Raw genomic sequence first — 22,562 nt, 5'->3', positions numbered from 1 at the left:
GGGAGGACAGAGGGGCAGTGGTCTCATGGAGCAGAACTGAGACCATTCAGGAAATACCTATGGCCCCCAATGAGAAAATCCCAGTAATAAACAAGAGGGACAAAGTTTTCACTCAGATGGCACTTCCGTTCTGTTGGTGGTAAACAAACAATTACCAAGATGATTTCAGATCATGATGGGTACTGAGAAGGTAATAGAACAGGTTCAAATAAGAAAGTGGGGACACTGTAGCTGGGGTGGCCAGGGGAGCTCTCTCTGAGGAGGTGACGTTTGAGCTGGAACAGGAGGGGTGAGAAGGAGCTGCCTAGAAGAAGGACTGGAGGAAGGATGTTCCCAGAGGATGGGAACAAGTGAAAAGTTCCAGAGGCAGGAACAAGAAAAGCAGCAAGGGATGGAAGAGTGGTCCAAGATCTGACACTCAGGCAGGGGTCTTGCGATAAAAATAGTGATAATAATAACAGTGAACCTTATAGGCACCTTGCACATGCCAGGCACATGGCTGAACACAATGCTAGACGGCACAATCTACTATTATCCCCATTTTATGGATGAAGAAACTGAGGCTTACCAAGTTGGGCCAGGGTAAGGAGTTTAGATTTGGTGCAAGTGAGACAGGAAAATGTTAAAATAGTACAATCTACTATTATCCCCATTTTATGGATGAAGAAACTGAGGCTTACCAAGTTGGGCCAGGGTAAGGAGTTTAGATTTGGTGCAAGTGAGACAGGAAAATGTTAAAATGAGATAAATTTCATACTCACAATCTAGAAGGATTTTCTAACAATCAGGTCTTTTGAAAAATGCAAGTGACAGCCTCATATTCCTTTCCTGCTCCAAACCCCTCCAAGTCTCCCGTCCTTTGACACTCAGAATGAAGTACAGACACCTCAGTCCAAATCCCTTTGTGACATGGACCCCTCTGGCCACTCTTCCCAACCGGGCACATTGTCTTCAGCAACTCCGAACAGCTTGCAATGTCCCTGTCCTCAGAAGTAAGGATGTTCCTTACTTGTGAGCCTTTGTCCATGCTCTTCTTTCTATCTGGAATGCCCTTGCTCTGTTTTTACCTGGCCAGTTCCTTCTCCACTTTAAGACTCAGTTGGCCATCACCACCTCCAAGAAAGCCCCATTGCAACCTGGCTGATTTCAGTGCCCCTCTTCTGTGCCCCAACAGCACTCCAGAAATATCTCTGTCTCTACACATACCATGTCGTGTCACAAGTACTGTTGAGGAGACAGCGATCTGACTGAAGTCGGGGCATTATTCATCTCTATATTCCACAGTCTAGGACCCTTCCCAGTACAAAGTAGGCGCTCAATAAGTATTTCCTGACATATTGAGGTGTTTGAGCAAAAGCCATAAGTCCACAGTTAGGAACAGGTGAATAGGCAGGTGTGGGTCAAATCCACGATACGCCTACTTTTCTCTACCTCCTTGGTCCCTACCCTGGTCCAGCCCCCATCATCACTCACCTGGACCAGTCTCCAAGCTCCCACCCTCACCTCCTATAGTCTGTCCTCCCCACAGGGGCCAGAGAAAAACTGTGAACACCTGAGTTAAGTCCCATCCCTCCTTTGCTTAGCACCCTCCCTGGCATCCCATTTATTCACTTAACAAGTATTTATGGAACACCAACTATGTGCTAGACCCAGTGCCAGGCACTGGGACTATAACAGTCAACAAAAATGGATTTTTAAAAAAACCTCTGCCCTCATGGAGCTGACATTACAGTGGGGAGAATCAGACAACAAAATAAATGTCAACTACACCATGAATGTTAGAAGGTTAAAAGTGCATGTTGAAAAGGAAAGCATGAAATGAGGAGAGGGAATGCATGAGAAGCTGCAAGTTAAATCTAAAATCCCTGCAAGTCCCTCTCGCCTGAACATGATGTGGTTCCCACCACCTCCCTGCCCTCACCTCTTCTTACTTTCCCCCCTCACTCACTCTGCTTCAGCCACACTGGTTTCCTCACTGACTCTCCAAAATTTCAGGCATATTCCCACCTCAGGGCCTTTGCACTTGCTGTTCCCTCCGCTTACTTCCTTCAGATCTCTGCTCAAATGTCACCTACTCAATCTAAAATAGTCCCCCCCAGCACTCTCCACTCCCCTTATATTGCTCTATGCTTCTTCATAGCACACGTATCACCATGTATTATAAATTTATCTGTATACATATTTATTTCTCCCCTACCCTGCCCTAGAATTTCAGTTCCACAAGGACAAGGATTTCTGTCTGTTTTGTTCACTGTCATATCCCTGGCACTTAGAATAGTGCCTGGCACATAGCAGGTGCTCAATAAATATTTGTTGAATAAATGAATGAGTGAATGAATGAATGGAGATACCCTCCACGAGAATCCCTGTTGTAGAATAAAAGGAAGAGGGATCAGGAGTGTATTTAGGGTTGTTCATAAATATTTGGCCACTCCTCTCTGTCCAGGTCACAGTAGGACCACACTTCTCACCCTCTTTGCGGTTAAGCATGCCATGTGATTTGCTTTGGCCAATGAAATGTGAGCAGAAGTAACGTGTCACTTCTAGGGAAGAGCTTTAGGAGCCAGTGGGGGCTACGCTGTACCTTCCTTTCCCTGCTTCAATGATCATGTCACCATAGAGCCTCCATCATTCCAGGTCCATGACGACCGTGGACAGAGCTCTCCAGCCAACATGGATACATAGTTCAAGCACAAAATAAACCTGTGCAGTATTAAACCACCGAGATATGAGGCCACTTGTTATGGCAGTGTTACCTTGCCTCTCTTGACTGATACTGAGCATTGGGGTCCTTCCCCCCTGCACAGAAAACTGTCAAGAAAACACAGATTCTGAACTTTGGTTCTTACTGGGAAGTCCTCAAAGAGCCTCTTGCTGATAGCTGCTCAGACCCTGCCTGTTCCTCCCATGAGGAAAAGGGTCCTCCCCGAACAGAATATCCCTCCTCCAATCTCCCCTTCCTTCCCTCCATCCCTCAGGGAGGAGGGGATGGACAAGGGCATAACATATAGGATGCAGGTAACTCACTTCAGGCCCCGTAGTGACGGCAGCTGCTGGCAATGGGGCTGACAATTCTTAGTCTGGTTCTGAATTTATGACTCCCAGGTGAGAAGCCATTCCACGGAAGGCTCCCATCCCACAGGGACGGTTTATGGCTGGGAGTTGGCCAAAGGTAGCAGCAGTGGCAGCTTCCCCCCACTCCCCCTTTCAGAGATGATCTGTGACACCATCTCTCAGAATCTCTTAGAATGCTAAACTGTTTCTTTGGATCAGATCGGGGAGGGGAAACCAGAGACAAGAATGGCCTGAGGGTCTGGGCTCACCCCTACCTCACAGAGGTCATTTTTCAAGTCAAGGCCAGCATCCACAGCTGTCTGCCTCATGAGCGGGAATTCTCACTACCTGGGTTCCAGAACCCCTCAGCTTACCAACGTTCGTGCTCTGTAGCTTCGTACAACTCCTCCTTACTGAGCATCTACTCTGTGCTTCCTCACTTCCATTTATTCTCCCCAATCCTTAGGAAGGTGCATTATTGATTTAGACACTTGACAAATATTTATTCCATGCCTATTATGTGCTTGGCTACAATGTCAAACAGGGCAAACTCTCCTTACTGAACACCTACTACGCACCCAGCCATCTTTCCATTTGAAGATGGAATCCTTATGAGGATGTGATTGTGGATTCAGCCACTTGACAAATATTTATTGTAGGCCTACTCTGCATCAGGGCTTAGGGTTCAATAGTGAGTAAAACACAGATGTTCTCATGGATCCTACGGTGTAATGGGGACTCTGAACTAATGAGGATATTGGAGTTTAGAGAGATTAACTAATTTCCCCAAGGTCATACCACTAGTAAATTGCAGGACCAGAATTCAAACCCAGATTCATCTGACTCACAGTCCTGTCACTAACTGAGCATTTACTATGTCAGGCACGGAGCTGGGATCTTCAAGCATATACACACTTGACAGAGAGGAGGTACTCAGTTATTTTGTTGAATAAACAAAACGGGTGGATGGAAAGATAGATGGATGGTGAGATGGATGGAAGGATGGAGAGATGGATGGATGGGTAAATGATGGATAGGTGAGTGGACGGATGGATGGGTGGATGAACGGATGAGTGTAAAGATGGGTGGATGGATGGAGAGATAGATGGAAGGATGGATGGATGGAGGGCTGGATGGTAGACCTCTTACCCACAACAGTTCTGTGAGGTAGGAATTATCATTCCCATTTCATAGATGGGAAACCGCAGCTCAGAACGGTGAAGTCACTGGGTCAGAGTGCAAGTCGTGGAGCAACTTAAGGGAAAGTCTGGATTTCAACCTATGTCTATCAGACTCCCAAGGCACTTTCCTAAGCACCCTCATGTCACCGTCCCCTCCCAGGTCCCACCCTGAGTTCCCTGGCACCTCACTCCATAGAGCTCTTCTGGCAAGGCTTAGTGAAACTGAGGGATGGGGTGGGGGTCAGGAATGGGAGAACTATTAGCTTCCAGCAGGTGATTTCGTGGAAGTATTGAGTCAAGGTCCTGTTAGCTACAGAGGGGCTGGAGTGAAGACCAGGTCAGTTTGGGTACACACACACACTCACACCACACTTACAGAAAGATCATGAAACACACAGGAATCCACCCACATGCATACAAACTAGGCACACACACCATTCATCGACCATTCATAGATACAAACGTGAACATATATGCACACACTTCTAAAGACATACATGTCCACATTTATATGCACAAAACATGTACTTGTACATATTTGCAAAGACACATATACTCACACAAAATCATAGCTCAGAGACATGCTCTTATACACTATGCACACGTTCCCCAGACATACATGCTCTCATTTACCCATATGCTGTACATAATACATGAACACATTTACACTGACTCAAACTTTTTAGACGGTAGGGGAGGGGAATCTGGCTTCTGATTTCAATGAGACACCATCTCTCTCCCCCCTCAGAAGGCAAGAGCAAGAAGTCTGTCTCAGACTCATGTATATAAACTTATATGCACATATGCAATTACATACATGCAAACCCATAGTCAGGGACATACAACTGCAGACACATCCACACCCAGATACAGCGAGTACTCAGGGACACACCCACACTTGCTCTGGGATGCACCCCCACATACAGGCAGACACACTTGTGCCCTCATGCTAGCAAAGCACATAAACTTTCTCACACCCTCCACGCACACACACACCCATACACACACCATGCATAGATAGATACACCAGGACATATTCAAATATCGCTTGATGTGACAGACACACAGATAAACACTGTTTCACACATTGGCTTCAATTCTGAGGATTTAAACTGCAAGCCCTCACCTGGGCCAAGCCCAGTGACAATTCCCTCAAGGAGCTGGACAAAGCCTGAGCACAGGGCACCCCCCTCTCCACTTGCCCACAGCCCTTGGGAGAAAAGACCTCTTATCTCTCAGTGTGGTGGCAGGTGGAGGCTAAACAGGGGGGCTGATGAAGTTGGCGGAACATCAAGCAAGAGAGGGAGCCCCCATGAATCCCAGTTCCAGGTACTGGGAGGAGCACCGAAACCAGATTGAAGAGGGTAAGGAATGGGAGGGAAGGGGCATATCTGGAGGGGGCTGGGGGAAGTTTTCAGTGGAGGATGTCTCCTCCCCTCTCCCCAGGACCACCGTTATTAACCCCGAGGGAGTGCCCCCCAACACACACATCCTGCCCCCTCCTCACCCCCCAGCCAAACTCTGTGGCTTGGAAAGCTGGAGGATGAAGGTGATAGAAGAGGATAGGATGGGACGGGGGAGGGGGCAATCCTGCAGTTTCTGGGGGCAGCATGAGCCCCAGCCCCTGCTGGGGCTCAGTATGAGACCGGGCCTCCTACGGAGGGTCAGTTATGGAAATAAATATTCAGCACGTGGTGAGGCAGGTAATGAGGAGGGAGATGCAGGGGGTGGGGTGTTGTGCAGGGGAGAGAAAAGGAGAGACAGACAAAAAAAAGATACAAAGTCGGAGACAGCGCGACAGAGACAGACAGACAGAGAGGAAAACAGAGAAGCAAACCAGAGGAAAAAGAATAGAGTGAGACAGAGAGGGGCAGAAAGAGAGAGACAGAGACGGGGAGAGACACAGAGAGAGAGAGAGAGAAGAGAGGGAGAGACAGACAGACAGACAAGGGGCTGCTTAGAGACACCGAGACACAAACAGGGAGAGATGCTGAAGGTGGAGACCCTCGGAGACCCCGAGACTTCCCTATTCGGAGGCAGGGTTCCAACCAGCCGCCCGAATCTACCCTCCAGCTCCGCCCCACTCAGCCCGGACCAGGCTGAATTCCGCAGCCCTTCCGCCTGCGCCCCGGGGCCACAGCGAGCCTAGTACATTGTTGCCGCTCGGACACTGCACACTAATAATAAGAAATAGTAATAATAATAATAACAATAATAAAAGGCGCGGAGGTGGCCGCGGGTCCTAGGGCTCCACCGCCTCCGCGTGCAGCCCCCAGCCCCGGGAGGGCGCTCCCCGGCCGGGCGCGCCAGGAAGCTGGGGGGCGGGGGCGCCCGGGGGCTGCTGCTGCGGCGGCGCGGGCACCACGCCCCCCGGGAGCGCCCCCTGCGCGGCGGCCACTCACGATTTTCTCGGAGGCGCCCGCGCGGGACACGGTGCCGTTGAGCCCCACGAGCGAGGGCAGCGTCTGCGACATCCAGTTGGTGACCATGGCCATGGTGCTCAGCACGGCCCCGATCTTGAGCAGCGGCACCGACATCGCGCCCCCGCCTCATGCCCCGCGGCCGCCCGCCGCGCGTCCCTTCTCCGGCCCGCCGCCTGCTGCTCAGTCCGTCGTCGCCCAGCCGCCCAGGGGGCGCGAGCGTGAGCTGGGGGGCCGGGGCCGGGGCCGGCCGGGGCGGCTCGGGGACGCGGGTTGCGGCTCGGCGCGCCCGGCGGGCTCCGCTTATAAGGCGCCGCCTCGGCCCCCCCCACCCCCTCCCGCGCCTCCCACAGCCTCCGCGCCGGGCACTTCCAGCCGCTGTGACGTCACGGCTCCGGCCCGGAGCCCGGGGGGCAGGCGGCGCCCCGGCTGTCCCCACCCCTCTCCCCCGGCCTTGCAACCCCCTCTGTCCGGGATCGCCCCACCCCGCAAGGGGCCCCCTCCGGCGGCATTCCCCACCTGCCCACCCACCCCCCGCCGCGGCATTCCCAGCCCCGCCCCCAGCGGTGTTCCCGCCCCTACCCCCCGGAGCGAGGTATTCCCGGCCACCCTCCGCTCGCAGCCCCTTTCAGAGCCCCGGGCGCTCGGCCTGCGTTTAAATGGGCAGCCGCCCCACCCCGTGCACCCAAAGCTGGCAGGGGGCCGGAGTCGCAAGTCCCCACCCACCTACTGTTAGGACACCGACCCCGGCTCCCTAAAACCCGGGAGAGCAGGTATGGGGGGCGGCCTCCGGTGCGCTCCCTTGAATCGGGTGGCCAAGGGTTTCCTTTTCCGTGGGGAAGGGGCTTCCCTGGTACCAGGACCACTTTGGGGACCGCTTGGTTGTTTCCGAACGAGGGAAGCCCAGAGTGGCAGGTCCGAAACCAACAGGCGATTCCTGGGATGGGGAGTGGGGTCACTTCTGCAGCAGGAGGACCCCCATGACTCCAAGAGGCGGCATTATAACCCCGGACGGCCGAGACGGGAGCTAGCCTTTTGCCGCCAAGTCCCAGTTGGGTCTCCACTCACAACTTGGACTTGGGGTGGGGGGCGGGGAACTGATACTTCGGACCTTCCTCCACACCCCAGGGACCAGCTCCGGGGCCCGCCCCTTCGAAGGAAGGGGGAGTGCAGTGCCCCCGGCTTTGCACCCACGCACCAGCCGGCGGCGGGGCGGCGAGGCCGCCAGGAGGAGAGCCCGGCTGGTTTAATTTCCTCTGTTTTCCCTGCACTCACGCCCCCTCGTGGCGTCCCCGCATCACCTCGCGCTGCCGCCGCGGCCGCCGCAGTCGCCCTCAGTTCGTGGCCGCCGCCGCCGTATGGAGGCGGCGATGACTCAGGCCTTTCCCTGGGCCGTGGCAGCTCACCGAGGGCTCGCCTCGGGAGAAGAGCTGAACATGGGGGTAGGGATGGTAGGGGTCTTGAACTATTCTTTTTTTTTTTTAGCTTAACAGCAGGGAGAGGCAGGTTCTGCCCCTACGTGACCTCCAGCAATGACCTCTCTCTGCCTCAGTTTCCTCATCTGCAAAATGGGTGGTTGTAAGGACCCTCGGACCTAATACGTGTAAATGGCTCCTGTGTCCTGAGAATCAAGTGAAAGCTTTATTGGACATCTACTATGTCCCAAGCACCGTAAACAACAGATTTTAAAAATGCCTGCCTGGGACTTCCCTGGTGGCACAGTGGTTGGGAATCTGCCTGCCAATGGAGGGGACACAGGTTGGAGCCCTGGTCCGCGAGGATCCCACATGCCGTGGAGGAACTAAGCCCCAGCGTGGCAGCTACTGAGCCCGTGCTCTGGAGCCAGCGAGCCACAACTGCTGAGCCCCTGCACCAGAACTACTGAAGCCCACGCACTTAGAGCCCGTGCTCCACAACGAGAGGCCACCGCAATGAGAAGTCGGTGCATCACAGCGAAGAGTAGCCCCTGCTCGCACAACTAGAGAAAGCCTGCGCGCAACAAAGACCCAGCGCAGCCAAAAATTAATTAATTTTTAAAAAAATATGCCTGCCTATGTGGAGATGAACATTCTATGGGATAAGACAGACAACAAATGGGGGTGGGCTGGGGAGTAAAATACCTAGGGTATGGGAGGAAGGGGCATCTGGACTAAGTAGAGGAGTAAAACTTTAATCGAGATGGTTGGGGAATGTGACATTTGAGCAGAGACCTGAAGAAGGTGAGGGAGGGAGCCATTTGGATATATGAAGGAAGAGATCCAGGCAACAAGAACAGCAAGTGCAAAGGCCCTGGGGCAGGAGAATAAGTGTTCAAGGAACAGGAACGAGGCCAGTGTGGTTGCAGCAGAGTGAGTTGGGGCAGACTGGGGAGAGATGATGCTTGTAAAGCACTTTGCCTGGTGTCTGGAACATGGTGTTTCATAAATAGTAGCTGACATTGTAATTATTTGCAACTGATAATGAGCTTTAAAAAATGAGATGTCTCCTTGCCTACTTGTACTACAGCTTGCATTTATGAGTGCTGAACACTTTGCAAATACACTTGCTGAGTACTGGATGCAAAATCCCAAGAACAGTACAGCAACTTCCCTATTTACAAGAGAGGAAATTAGGCTCAGAGAGGAGAGGGGAGCAGCTCAAGGTGACCCAGTACATAAATGGGAGCCCAGGATTTGGACCTAGGTGGGTATGATTTCAGACCCCAAAACCACTGGGCTCCAAGCCCTCCCTGTATAGATAATCTGGAACCCAATGATACTCTCTCACTCTCTCACCACTGGTGATGTAGGAAACTGCTCTGCCTCCTCCCAGCCAAACTCCTCCAAGGAGTGGTCTACACTCACATCTGCACTTGCTGTCTCTGCTTCCTTACCTCCCACCTCCTGTATGCTTCCATAACTCCTCTCACTAACGGCACCAGTGACCTTACGATTTGCTGGTCCCACAGCCTCACACAAGCCCTCATTTAGCCACTCTCACAGGTAAGTCTTCATGAATCATTCCCTCCTTCTTGAAAGTCATTTGTCCCTTGACTTCAAGGCTGCACTATCACTGTCTCCTACCTTCTCCTTAAATGTGTCCCATGGCTTTGTCCTAGGTCCCTAGCCCCTGTCATTCTGTATACTGTGCCTGGACCATCCATCACACATGTAGGGTTTTGGTTCCATTTGGCACACTCCCACCTCAGGACCTTTGCACTTGCTGTCTGCTCTACCCAGAGCACTATTACCACAGATACACATGTGGATTGTTCCTTTACCTCATTTATATTTCTGCGCATCATTGTGCAAGTCAGAGCAATGCCCTACCCTTCTCCAGAAAACTACATTTCCCAGGTTCCCTGGCACACTGGCTTCCTGTTAGTCTCACCCAATGAGAGGCACTGGAGGGAGACTGGAGGGTGGGGAGGAAGGGAGAGGCCAGGGTATTTCTTCTCTCTTTCTGCTTAGGGTGGGGGTGTGTATTCTGACAGTGGCTATACCTACTCTATGATCCCATGATCCCAGTTCCCACACAAGAAACTTTTCTTTTGTCATGTCCCTCCAGTAGCTTAGTGCTGTGGTTTATTCCTGATCATCCCATCAGTTTGGCTTCTCAACTCTTCCATCTCACACTTAGCCAATTCTCTATATTAAATTTCCTCTCTTTGAAACACCTAGACTGGTTTGTTTCCCTGATTGGACTCTGAGTGATCTGGCTATTGTATCCTGAAAGACATCCCCTGGCCACCTCATCTACAATAGCAGCCCCTCCGCCCCTGTCCCCTACTCTGCTCTATATTTTTGAACAGCATTTATCACCATGTGACATTATATTGTACTTTTGTTTATGATTTGTCTCCTCCACTAGACTTTCAGTTCCACAAGGGCTCCTACATGCCTGTGTTTTTTTCAGCCTCATCCCTAGGGCTTAGCACAGTGACCGGCACATAGTAGGTGCTCAAGAAATTGTTTATTGACTGACTAAATGAATCTACAGCGGAGGCTTCCAAAAGCATTTCTGCAGCCCAGATCTCCATCTAGAGCTCAAACCCCTATGCCCGTCTGCTTCATGGACATCTCCACTTGTGTGCTTCACAGGACTAATAGCACATGACACCCACCAGAACAACCTCAATCAAAAAGACAGGCAGAACCAAGTATCAGTGATGAAGTGGAGAAACGTAAACCGCTTTCTAGTGGGAACATAAAATGCTGCAACTACTTTAAGAAGTAATTTAGCAGTTTCTTAAAATGTTAAACAGAAATTTACCGTAAGACCCAACAATTCCATCCACCCAAGAGAAAAGAAAGCATATGTCCATGGAACGACTTGCATGTGAATATTCATAACAGCATTGTTCCTAATAAATGAAACAATTCAAATGCTCATCAACTGGTGAATGGATAAACAAACTGTGGTACATGCATACAATGGAATGTCGTTCAACGATAAAAAGGAACGAACTACTGATACATGCTACAGCATGGATGAACCTCAAAAATATTTTGCTAAGTGAAAGAAGTCAAACACAAAAGGCCACATTTTATATGATTAGTTTACACAAAATGTCCAGAGAAAGCAAATATATAGAGACAGAAATTAGACTAGTGATTGCCTGGAACCGGGGATGGGGTGGGGATGGCATGAGGGATCTTTGGCGGGTGATGGAAATGTTCTAAAACTGGATTGGGGTGATGTTTGTACAACTCTGCAAATTTACTAAAAGTCATTGAGTAGCACACTTAAACAGGTGCGTTTAATGGTATATAAATTATATCTCAAAAAAACTGTTTAAAAGGGGGAATATCCCTAAACTTTCCCTGCAAGTTCCCTCCCCCCAGGAGCCCTGCACTGACATGAGAATGAGTCCCTCCTTAAATTTTGCACCCTAGATTTCTTGCTTGCCTCACCCTGGTCCTGGCCCAAATGTACCCACAGTTAGAAACTACAGATAGTGCCCCTCTCACCTTCCTTCTCTTTCCCTACTCCTCCATTCAAATTATCACCAACGTCAGCTGGAATTGATATAGAAATATCTCCGAAAGAATCCCTTTCTCACTGTCACCATCATTACTATAAACATCGTGTTGGGGAGTGCTACAGATTGAATGCCTGTATCCCCCCCCCAACCCCCCAATTCATATGTTGAAAGCTAATCCCCAATGTGATAGTATTTGGAGATGAAGTCTCTGGGAGGTGATTAGTTCAAGAGGGTGGAGCCCTCATGTATGGGATTAGTGCCCTTATACAGAGACCCCAGAGAGCTCCCTCTCCCTTCCATCACACGAGAACACAGTGAGAAGACACCAAGAAACTGGTCCTCACCAGACACCAAACCTGACAGCACTTTCACTTTGATCCTGGACTTCCCTAACTCCAGAACTGTTAGAAATAGATTTGTGTTGCTTATAAGCCACCTGGTCTATGGTATTCTATTATAGCAACCTAAACACACTAAGGCCAGGTGCCATGAAAAGAAATCTTTTTTCCCTGACCTGAAAATTATCAGGAGGAAAAAAGTTCATAACTCTCAGAAACAATAACAATAATTGCCAAGGTGTATTGAGTACTTATCATGAGCTCGGCACCATCTGCAACAATGTACATGTCATAACTCATTTAACCCTCAGAATACCACTATGAAGTAGATAGGGTTAAATTCCATTTTTTTTTAAATGAGGAAATAGTGGCACAGAGATGCTAAGAAACTTTTCCCAGTCCCCAGGAATCTATCCCAGACAGTCAGGCTCCAGAGTCTAGAGCCTGTTCCTGGGTCATTTGGCCCTATTCAAAGGGGAAAGAATAAATGTTGATCCCTACCTCAAGCCACATACAAAAATCAATTCCACGTAGATTTTACATCTAAATGTGAGTGATAATAAATCTTTTAGAAGTAAATATAGAAGAATATCTTCATTACTCTGGGGTAGGCAAAGATTTCTAAGACAGGACACCAACAAGCACTAACCCTGAAGGAAAACTATGTCCAACAAATAACTGATATCCTAATTTTTAATTTATGTAAAAGAGAGAAACACAGACATAAAGTTTGGATGTATAAAAACACATATTCTTACAAATTAATAAGAAAAAGGCAGACAACCTAATAGAGAATGGGGCAAAAGACTTGAGCAGGCATTTCACAAAAGGGGATACTCAAGTGGTCAATAAGCACGTGAAAAGGTATTCAAATATTATTAGTCATCAGGAAATGTAAATTAAATACAAAACGTGATACCACTAAACACCCATCACAATGTCTAAAGTAAAACAGAAAGACAACACCAAGTGTTGGTGATGACGGAGAGCAACTCGAATGCCCAGACACTACTAGTGGGAGAGTAAATTGGTAAACTCTTTGAAGAGTCTTTGGAACTTTCGAAGACTGTTCAGCAGTTATCTCCTAAAGTTCAATATATTCCCCCACTATGACTCAGCAATTCTACTCCTCGGTATATACACTTGAGTCTCACTATTTGTGGGTTCCATATTGTCAAAATCACCTACTCACTACAATTTATTTGCACCCCCCCAAATCAATCCTCACGGGGCTTTTGTGGTGATTCATGGACATTGTAGCAAAAAATCGAGTCACTGACACACAGGTTCCCAATGGAGATCCACCACAGCCATGCTCTGGCCTTGTTGTTTTAGCTCTCATAACTGTAATCAAGTGTCTTTTTCACAGTCTACTTAGTGCCAAAATTTTCACATTCTCACGCTTTTTATTGGTGATCTCACTATTTTAAGTGGCCCCATGCACAGCGCTAGGTTCTGTCTAGTGTTCTAGGAGCAAGAAGGTTGTAACGTGTCTTCCAGAGAAAATACAACTTGTCGGTAAGTTTCACTCAAGCTTGAGTTACAGTGCCTTCGGCAGTGAGTTTGATACCAATGAATCAACAATGTATATTAAATAAGGTGTTTTTAAACAGAAACATTCATAAAAGGAAGTTGCATATTGTTTGGTCAACAAAAATGTCGTGACCAGAAGCTTGCAAGAATCTAACCCCACAATGATTCAGTATTCACTAATTCTTTTTTTTTTTTTTTTTTGCGGTACGCGGGCCTCTCACTGTTGTGGCCTCTCCCGTTGCGGAGCACAGGCTCCGGACGCGCAGGCGCAGCGGCCACGGCTCACGGGCCCAGCCGCTCCGCGGCACGTGGGATCTTCCCGGACCGGGGCACGAACCCGCGTCCCCTGCATCGGCAGGTGGACTCTCAACCACTGCGCCACCAGGGAAGCCCACTAATTCTTTATAGAACATAATTACTGTGAATAGAAAATCTACTGTACATATAGACCAAACAGAAGCGTGAACAAGCATTCACTAAAGACATGTGTCAGAGTGTTTATTTCAGCACAGTTTGTCTCAGCTACAAACTTCACCAACCCAAATGCCAAGAAACAGTAGAATGGATATACCACATGCGATATACTCACACAATGGAACACCACAAAGCAACAAAAACAAGGAATCAATCACAAAACAATAACACGGAGGAATCTTACAAACATTATGCGGAGCAAAAGAAGCTGGGCACCAGGCTTCCCTGGTGGCGCAGTGGTTGAGAGTCCGCCTGCCGATGCAGCGGACACGGGTTCGTGCCCCGGTCCGGGAAGATCCCACGTGCCGCGGAGCGGCTGGGCCCGTGAGCCATGGCCGCTGGGCCTGCGCGTCCAGAGCCTGTGCTCCGCAACGGGAGAGGCCACAGCGGTGAGAGGCCCGCGTACCGCAAAAATACAAAATAAAAAAAAAAGAAGCTGGGCACCAAAAACTACATGCTTAATGACTTCATTAAGTTAAAAAGCAAGTCAAACCAGTGCACAGTGAGAGACATCAGCTTAGCTCTTACTCTTGAGGGGGCAGGTGGCAACTAGAAGGAGCACGAGGGGGTTTCTGGATTCTTGCAAAGACCTGTTTCTTGACCTAGTACTGGTAACATTATGTCACTTCAAGACAATTTATCAAGCTGCACCTTTATGATTTACATACTTCTTTGTAGATATGTTTTATGTCAAGAACGACGTTTACTCAAAAATATGAATTAAGGTATCAAGTATAAAACATAAGGGTCATTTCTGTTTGATGTGCAGCAGGTAAAAATGCTAGAAGTTCCAGTAGAAAAGCTAGAAAACATAAACCAAGCAAAACTCACTGTCCTTTGTAAGAAGCCAAGTGGTCTCTGTCAACCAACTCTGCCATCTTGGTCTCCATGGTATTTCATTCACACAGAGGAAAGGCATGAATTCACATCTGCACATACACGGCTTTGCATCCCTTGGAACACAAATGGTGTTAATCTTCTAGCCTATGCCTCCTTTTAGTTTTTTGCTTGGTTAAGCAAATGTTTGGAAATGGTGTTGAATTCTCCCTGGAATTCTCTCTCTTGCCATCTCCGCTTTCCTGCCTGCTTCAGAATTCCAAGAGGAGATTCCAAAGGAGACAGTAGTCCTGGCTGAGGACCTTGGACACCAGACAACGAGAGGTACATTCCCCCTTTCCTCCCCCAAATATTAGTCCTACTATGCCTCTGGCTGTCACCAAATTGCCTCAGGTCTTGTTAGCTCCTGAAATAATTCTGGCTTCACACCTTTGCTGTCCCTACTCTAGTTTCAGCCAAAGGATCTGTCCCTCACACAAATCCAACCATGTCTCATTCCTGGCTTTACAACCTTCTATTTAAACAACAAAAAAGCAAACATCCCAAACGTCCCGGTTTTGAAAAGGAACAAAGGACTTGACTAGACATTTCTCCAAAGGAGAACTCTTTTTTTTTTTTTTTTTTTTTTTTTTTTGCGGTACGGGGGCCTCTCACTGTTGTGGCCTCTCCCGTTGCGGAGCACAGGCTCCGGACGCGCAGGCTCAGTGGCCACGGCTCACGGGCCCAGCCGCTCCGCAGCACGTGGGATCTTCCCGGACCGGGGCACGAACCCGCGTCCCCTGCATCGGCAGGCGGACTCTCAACCACTGCGCCACCAGGGAAGCCCCCAAAAGGAGAACTCTTAATAAAACGCAAATCAAAGCCACGATGAAGAACCACCTTACACCCCTTAGAATGAGCTAGAATCAAAAAGTCAAATACTAACAAGTGTTAGCGAGGATGTGGAGAAAATGGAAACCCTTGTGCAGTGTTGTTGGGAGCGGAAAACGGTCCAGCCACTATGGAAAATGCTATGCATATTCCTCAGAAAGTTAAACACATTATTATCATACAATCCAGAAGACCCACCTCTGGGTATACACCCAAGAGTTAGAAGCAAGGTCTTGAAGAGGTATTAGCACACTCATGTTCATAGCAGCATTATTCACGATAGCCAAAGGTGGAAGCAGCCTAAATGTCTACTGAAGGATAAATGGATAAACAAAATGTGTTCCAACCATACAACGAAGCAGTATTCAGCCTTAAAAAGGAAGGAAATTCTGACACCTGCTACGACATGGATGAACCCAGAGGACATTACGCTCAGTGAAATAAGCCAAAAAGACAAACACTGCATGATGCCACCCATGTGAGGTCCCTAGAGGAGTCAAATTCCTAGAGACAGAGAGTAGAATGAAGATTGCTCGGGGCTGGGGGTAGAGGATGGGGAGTTGTTGTTTAGTGGGTCGAATTTCAGTTTTGCAAGCTGTAAAGAGATCTGGAGGTGGACGGTGGTGATGCTTGCACCACAATGCAAATGTACTTAATGCTACTGAAATGTACACTTAAAAATGACTAAGATGGTAAATTTTATATTCTGTGTATTTTGCCACAATTTAAAAAAACGCTTTTATTTAAACACACACACACACACACGCCCTTACTTGGCCCTGAGAACGATTCCACAGCGGGCTGTGTTGCACCCCTCCACTTCCCCAGTACCTCGTTTGGTGTCATTCACATAGGAATTACTAGAGAAATTAGGACTAGAAAGGATGTGGCTCATCAGGTCCTCCCCGTGTACTTTTCTTGGGAACAACCAGGATCCTCTCAGCACCTAAAAGGTAAGAAGCTATCTGCCATTTCACTCAATGGCTTCAACTGGCTTTGCCCCTCAGTTTCTTTCTTCTCACCCCTCCACTCCCTGTCTTCTCATCTGTTAGGCAGGGCTTAGATTCTAACAGCCACTGAGACCCTCCTGGGTTTCCCAGAGGCAACACAAGTCAGTTTCTGCACACAGACTTCATGGAACCTATTCTGACTCCTCTCTGTTCCTCTGGTTTCTCCTTGATTTGTGGCTGAGCTCTGGCTGGATGAGGTTGTGAGACAGACCAGGCTTCCGCTCTGGGAGTGAAGATATGTCAATGCTCTTGGACAAGAGTTCCTGAAAAATGGGAACAAAATCTCCCGCCCTTGTCGCAACTCCCTTCTCCCCAGCACAGCCAGGCTCAACTTTATAGAGAAGTTAAATCTTCCATCCCAGTCCTTGAGAGCTCAAGCAGTCACCCAGCCTTGGTGTCCAGTATAAGGCTCAAAACACAGAAGGCTCACAAACGGATGCTTTCTAAATGAATACATGAATGCACGAATAAATGAAAATAGCAAGTTACTGCCTCCCAGGCACTGACACTGAATTCTGGGGACACAGAGTCACTGCCAACACCAATTGCTGGTGTTGGTCAACCCGTATGGACACAGAGTCACTGTACCCACACACCCACAAACATGATGATGGCACACACGTGTCCCTGCGTCCAGTTTGGCCAATGCCAAGTACACTGTCCCTAAACATACACACACACACCATTGGACACTACAGACACACTCCTATAGAGCCAGAGTTACAGTGAGTTGAGTCATGCAAGAGCGGAGGTGGATCCTGCCTTTATTTAAATTTTGATATTTTGTTCATCACGGATTTTTTGCATTAATTTTGATTTTCTTAAAATATTGCATTAAAATAGTATATATCTTGGTCTCTGAGGCTTTGGGCACTCCCTTCAATCTTGCACCCAAGGTGAGTGTCTCGTTTGCTTCACACCCTGGTCAGGACCCTGGCTGACACACATACCCAGGGGCATCTGCCCACACGCCTTCCCCAGTCACAGGGACACACACAGTCTCTGAACAAACCTCATTCTACCGCTAGGTGTCGCCCCAGCTCCTTCATCTTAGGCTCAGCATTAGCACCACCATTCCTGAGGAAGAGAATGTCCAGTTCACTTATTATCTGGGAGTCCTCAAGATTTCCTTTTACTTCCATCCACCTGGGACATTTACAGTTTCTAAAGGCGCCCTGGGGGAAACAGCATCTTAACCTCCAATAGTGGTGCCCTGCAATGGTGGAACTTTAGTCACAGATGAAGAAGATGGGTTTTCCTGATACCTCTGATCCAGGAGCTGTGGTTGACTTGAAATGGGTATAGCCCATTATCCCCTTGGGATAGCCCAAGGGGAGGGTCGTTCCCCCAACCCTCCCTTGGCACAAGAGTTCCACTGTTTGAGAAAGAAAGAGACTCTGTGGGAGGAGGAGGGGGATTCATCCATTCATTCAACAGATATTTGTTGAGAACCTACTATGTGCCAGGCTCTGCTGTAGGCCTTGATGATACAACAGAGACCACTGGACCCTGATGAGCTGCCCCTCTAAGGAAAGACAGACAATAGGTGAAGAAACAAATCCTGGAAATGTAGTGACAAAGCCTGTGGAGAAAAATAACACAGAGTAAGAGCTCAGAAAGTGTCAGTGGGAGGTTACTTTTGATGGCCTCTCACAGGAGGTGACATTTAAGCAGAAAGAGAGGGAGCGAGTTGAGTAGGTACCAGGGGGATCATTGTCCCAGGCAGAGGAAATGGCAAGTGCAAAGGCCCTGAGGCATGCATTGTAAACTGAGCTACTCCTCTTGTCCCATCCTGTGGGGAACCCAGGAAAGAGGTGACCCCAAACCCAGATAGTACCGAAGATGTAGCTAGATCTTTTATTTTTTTGTAAATTTATTTATTTTATTTATTTATTTTTGGCTACACTGGGTCTTCGTTGCTAAGCGTGGGCTTTCTCTAGTTGTGGCGAGCGGGGCCTACTCTTCGTTGCAGTGCACGGGCTTCTCATTGCGGTGGCTTCTACGGGCGCTAGGCACGCAGGCTTCAGTATTTGTGGTGCGCAAGCTCAGTAGTTGTGGCTCGCAGGCTGCAGAGCGCAGGCTCAGTAGTTGTGGCGCACAGGCTTAGTTGCTCCGCGGCATGTGGGATCTTCCCGGACCAGGGCTCGAACCTGTGTCCCCTGCATTGGCAGGCAGATTCTTAACCACTGTGCCACCAGGGAACCCTGTAGCTAGATCTTAAGGAGGACTTCCCAGTGTTCAGGAAGGCAGCATCTTTCCCACGGGTAAGATGGTGGGCCTTGGTCCTGTCAAGCTCTCCGGTAGCTCCAGACCCTGGAGGGATGGACAACTCCTCTGACAGGTCCTACTCCCTTGTTCTCAGGGTCAAATCCAAACTTCTGTCCACAGCCCACAAGTTCCCACTTGGTTGGTCCCTCCTGGCTTCCCTGGCCTCATCTTCCCCCAACTTCCCCTTCACTCACACCTATCCAGCCACGCCAGCCTCCCTGATGCTCCCCAAACATACTATGCTTGTTCCCACTTTCAGGGCCTTTGCACTTGCTATTCCTGCTTTGAATGCTCTTCTCCTGGATACAGAAGGCATCCTTCTCTCACTTCCTTCAAGTGTCGCCTCAAAGACCACCTTCTTAGAGACACCGCCTCTACCACACCTGCTAAAATAGCTCCCACTGCACCACCATCACACTTTAATCCCCTTTACCCTGTTTATCATTCTTCATGCCACTTGCATTGTATTATATATTGATTTAGCTGTTGACATTGTATTGTATATTTATTCTATTCTTGTCTGTCTCTCCTGCAACAAGGTCAGCTCCAGGAGCGCAGGGATTTAATGACTTGGTTCATGGCTATATCTCCAATGCTTCGTCATATCTGTTGATTGAATGGACAAATGAATGATTTCTAGAAAGGACCCCTGGTGGAGATCAGGGCCCATCAAGGACCGAGGAGGGGGTTCTGGGAAGCGATGGAGGGGACGGAGATGGGACAGAGCATCCATTCTCCAGGCCTCTTCCTTCCCTGGGGCACCAGGCTGGGTGGGCAAGCTGGGGCACACGACACTGTAGTGCCCGTGGCCGCCTGGAGGCACTGTAGTTGGTGGCAGGACCCTACCAGCCTCACCCCAACTGATTATCCCAGCTTAGCTCCGCCCCACCGGCCATTTAGCCCCACCTCCACTGAACCCAGTTTAGTCCCACCCCCTAAAGAGCCCGGTATAGCTCTCATGCATCTTCACGTTAGCCCTGCCCCCAAGCATCTCCCACCCTCCTCTGGGGTCACCCAACATCACCTCTCTCTGCACTCTCCCACACCCTTAGGCAATCTTGGCGAACAAACAGGAAATCTAGAGTTTCCTGGGGGCCAGCAGGGGTGGAGGAAAAATCCCCAGGTGCCGGCGGCTCCAAGGATCCTTCTTGGAAACCCAATTCAACTTCACTCCTGGTGCATTTTTATGCACCATTCTCTCAAGTGTATACCTCTTTCGGTCTCTCATCTCTCGCTCAGCTGACTCTCTTTACTTCTTTGGGGCTCACATAGCACTTGAGCACCCAGTGTGTGTGGCCTGATGCTTGGCTCTGAGCACACTTCCCATCCCAGCCAGTATGTGGGTCTTGAGATAGGGAAACAGAGGAGTGAGGGAGGGGACCTCACGAGGTCTCCTTGGAGCCTGGAAATCTTTCTGTCTAGAGTCTGATCTCCGTCCCCCCCAATAGCCCCCCTCAGGGTGGGTACAAGGTTCTGATTCTTCTCTTGACCAGGAAAGAGACGGTGTCAGGACTGATTTTCCTCTGAGCTTCTACCTAGAAACCCTCCTAGTGTTTACACAGGCACTGTTCACACCCGTGGAGTGGATTATTTAACAAGAGGGTAAATGTGTGGGCTCAGGAGCCGGACTGCCTTGGTTCAATCCTAGGTCTGCCACTCCCAAGCTGTCTGAGCTTGAGCAAGTGACCCAACTTTTCTGTGCCTCAGCCCCCTCCCATCTGTAAAATGGAGGTAACACTAGCACCCACTAGTGAGCTGCTCAGAGGATTAAATGTCTTAGTTCATTCGGGGTGCTCGAAACAGTGCCCAGCATATAATAAGCACTTAATAAGTGTTAGCTCGTATTATAATTATTTTATTATTTTGATTCCAGCTTCCCTCTGAGCTCCTGAAGATCTGAGAACTTAGGGGGCTCCCACCCCCACGACGGAGGAGGAAAGAGGTTTCCCAATAGCATTAGAAAGCTGGGACCACCCCCCACACACACACACCCCGCATTTTGAAAAGCCCCCATCTCTTGCCTAATAGATGAGGTACCATGGAGAGGGAGACGTGCTCCTGTGAAAGCATGTAGTGTGCAAGGCACCAACACACACACACAGGGATGTACCCGTTCGCACACACAGCCCTTGCCCCGCACACCCCCCCTGTAGAGTGACTTAGGCGCAGAATGACACGTGGTTACCCAAAGCTCCCACACAGCCACACACCTGGTCACCCACATTTTGTACAATACCCGGGCAGATGGGCCAGAGTCATGGGGACACTGACACACACCGTCCTTTATACACGGCCACAGCTGCCCACAGACCGCTGGGATTAATACAGTCCTCACTTGCTGCCACACAGCCAGTCACACACAGATACACAACTCCCGGTCTCAGGCTCACAAGCCTTCCACCGTCACATACAGACTCTGCCTCAGGTACAAACACCCTCCCCCAATCATGCCCCAAGTCATGCACGATTGGACACACCTGCACAGCCGCACGCGCAAACTCTCAGTCACACCCAGCTGTGACACAAAGGCACACACGTTTACCCAGCACCCTCCAGCACTTCACACACGTCCCCGTCAGTCACTCACACGTGAGTCCCGCCCCCTTGCCCACCTTGGGGGTGCGGGCGAGGAGTGGGGGGCTATAAAAGCCGGGCACCTCCTGCCATGATGCGGGAAATGAAGGATAAGCGACACCCAAGGCCCCCTGAAGACCCCCCACGACCCCACTTAGCTCGAGCGAGATGGCAGGTGTGGGCTCCGGGTCACCGAGAGGCTGAGAACCCCAAGGCTGGGATCAGGTTGTCTCCCAAACCACCCCAGCTCTGAGGCTGGATCTGAAGCTCCCCTTCCCACATTCCCAAAGCCAGGGTGGACGTCCCAGCCCCTCCCTCGCTGCGACGCCCCCTCCCTCGCAGCCGCGGGGGCGCTCATGGAGCCCCCAGTCCCGTTTCTGAGGGGGCCCCTGAGCCTCTGCCCCTTCTGGAGCCCTCTGAGCCCGCACCTGCCCGCCGGGCCCCTACCTGTCCGGCGAGGCCTGAACACAGCAGCAGCAGCAGCAGCGGCGGCGGCGGGACCGTGAGCGGCCACATGACGTGCCCCCGGCCCGGCGTCCCGTCCCCCGCCCGCCCTAGCGACGCCTCGGCACGGGGTCCGCCACCATGCGCTGCCCCGCCCGCCGGGCCGGGCGACCCTGTGCCGCCGCCTCCCCGGCCTCGCCGGCGGCTGGGATTCCGCCCCGCCCCCGCCCCCGCCCCTCGCTCGCTCCGAGTCTTTGTTGCGGGCTCCGCCCCCCCGCCCCGCCCCCAGCTCGTCTTAGGGCGCCGACGGAGCGGGGTCTGGGGTCGGCGAAGCGGGGGTGGGGGTTGGGGTGGGGGGGTGGAAGCCGGCACCCGAGACGGTAGCTGGGGTCGCGACCCGGAACCCCAGGGCCAATCTGGGGGTGACTCATGGAGATGGGGACGGTGAGGGGGTTCCTTCACGTGGTAGTCTGTTTCACCCTCCCTGGACATTTCCTACGTTGTAAATGGGGTTGGGAGACGGATCAAGGGGTAGGGGGAGTAGGAGGAAGGCCTGGTAGCAAAGAAGAGAAATTTGAGAGGCCTCCTCTTTAAAA

General features: G+C 50.3%; 1 protein-coding gene across 2 annotated transcripts in view; it reads right to left on the bottom strand.

The window, feature by feature from the left end:
- OLFM2 (olfactomedin 2) overlaps window positions 1–22,141 on the bottom strand; it is a 63,517-nt gene extending 41,376 nt beyond the window's left edge. The window contains exon 1 of one of the 2 annotated variants that reach the window (XM_059059827.2): window positions 21,970–22,141. In XM_059059827.2, the coding sequence (XP_058915810.1) occupies window positions 21,970–22,038 (69 nt within the window). In that variant the 5' untranslated portion in view covers window positions 22,039–22,141. Of the gene's footprint in view, window positions 1–6,637; window positions 6,912–21,969 lie in introns of those variants that run through there. The other variant, XM_059059825.2, reaches the window with a different exon arrangement.
- Window positions 22,142–22,562: the final 421 nt, after the last annotated feature.

Source organism: Kogia breviceps, chromosome 4, assembly GCF_026419965.1.
Source record: "Kogia breviceps isolate mKogBre1 chromosome 4, mKogBre1 haplotype 1, whole genome shotgun sequence".
In the NCBI taxonomy this organism is placed as follows: domain Eukaryota; kingdom Metazoa; phylum Chordata; class Mammalia; order Artiodactyla; family Physeteridae; genus Kogia; species Kogia breviceps.
Note: the sequence above shows the minus strand (reverse complement) of the source record. Positions and strands in the feature narration are given on the sequence as shown.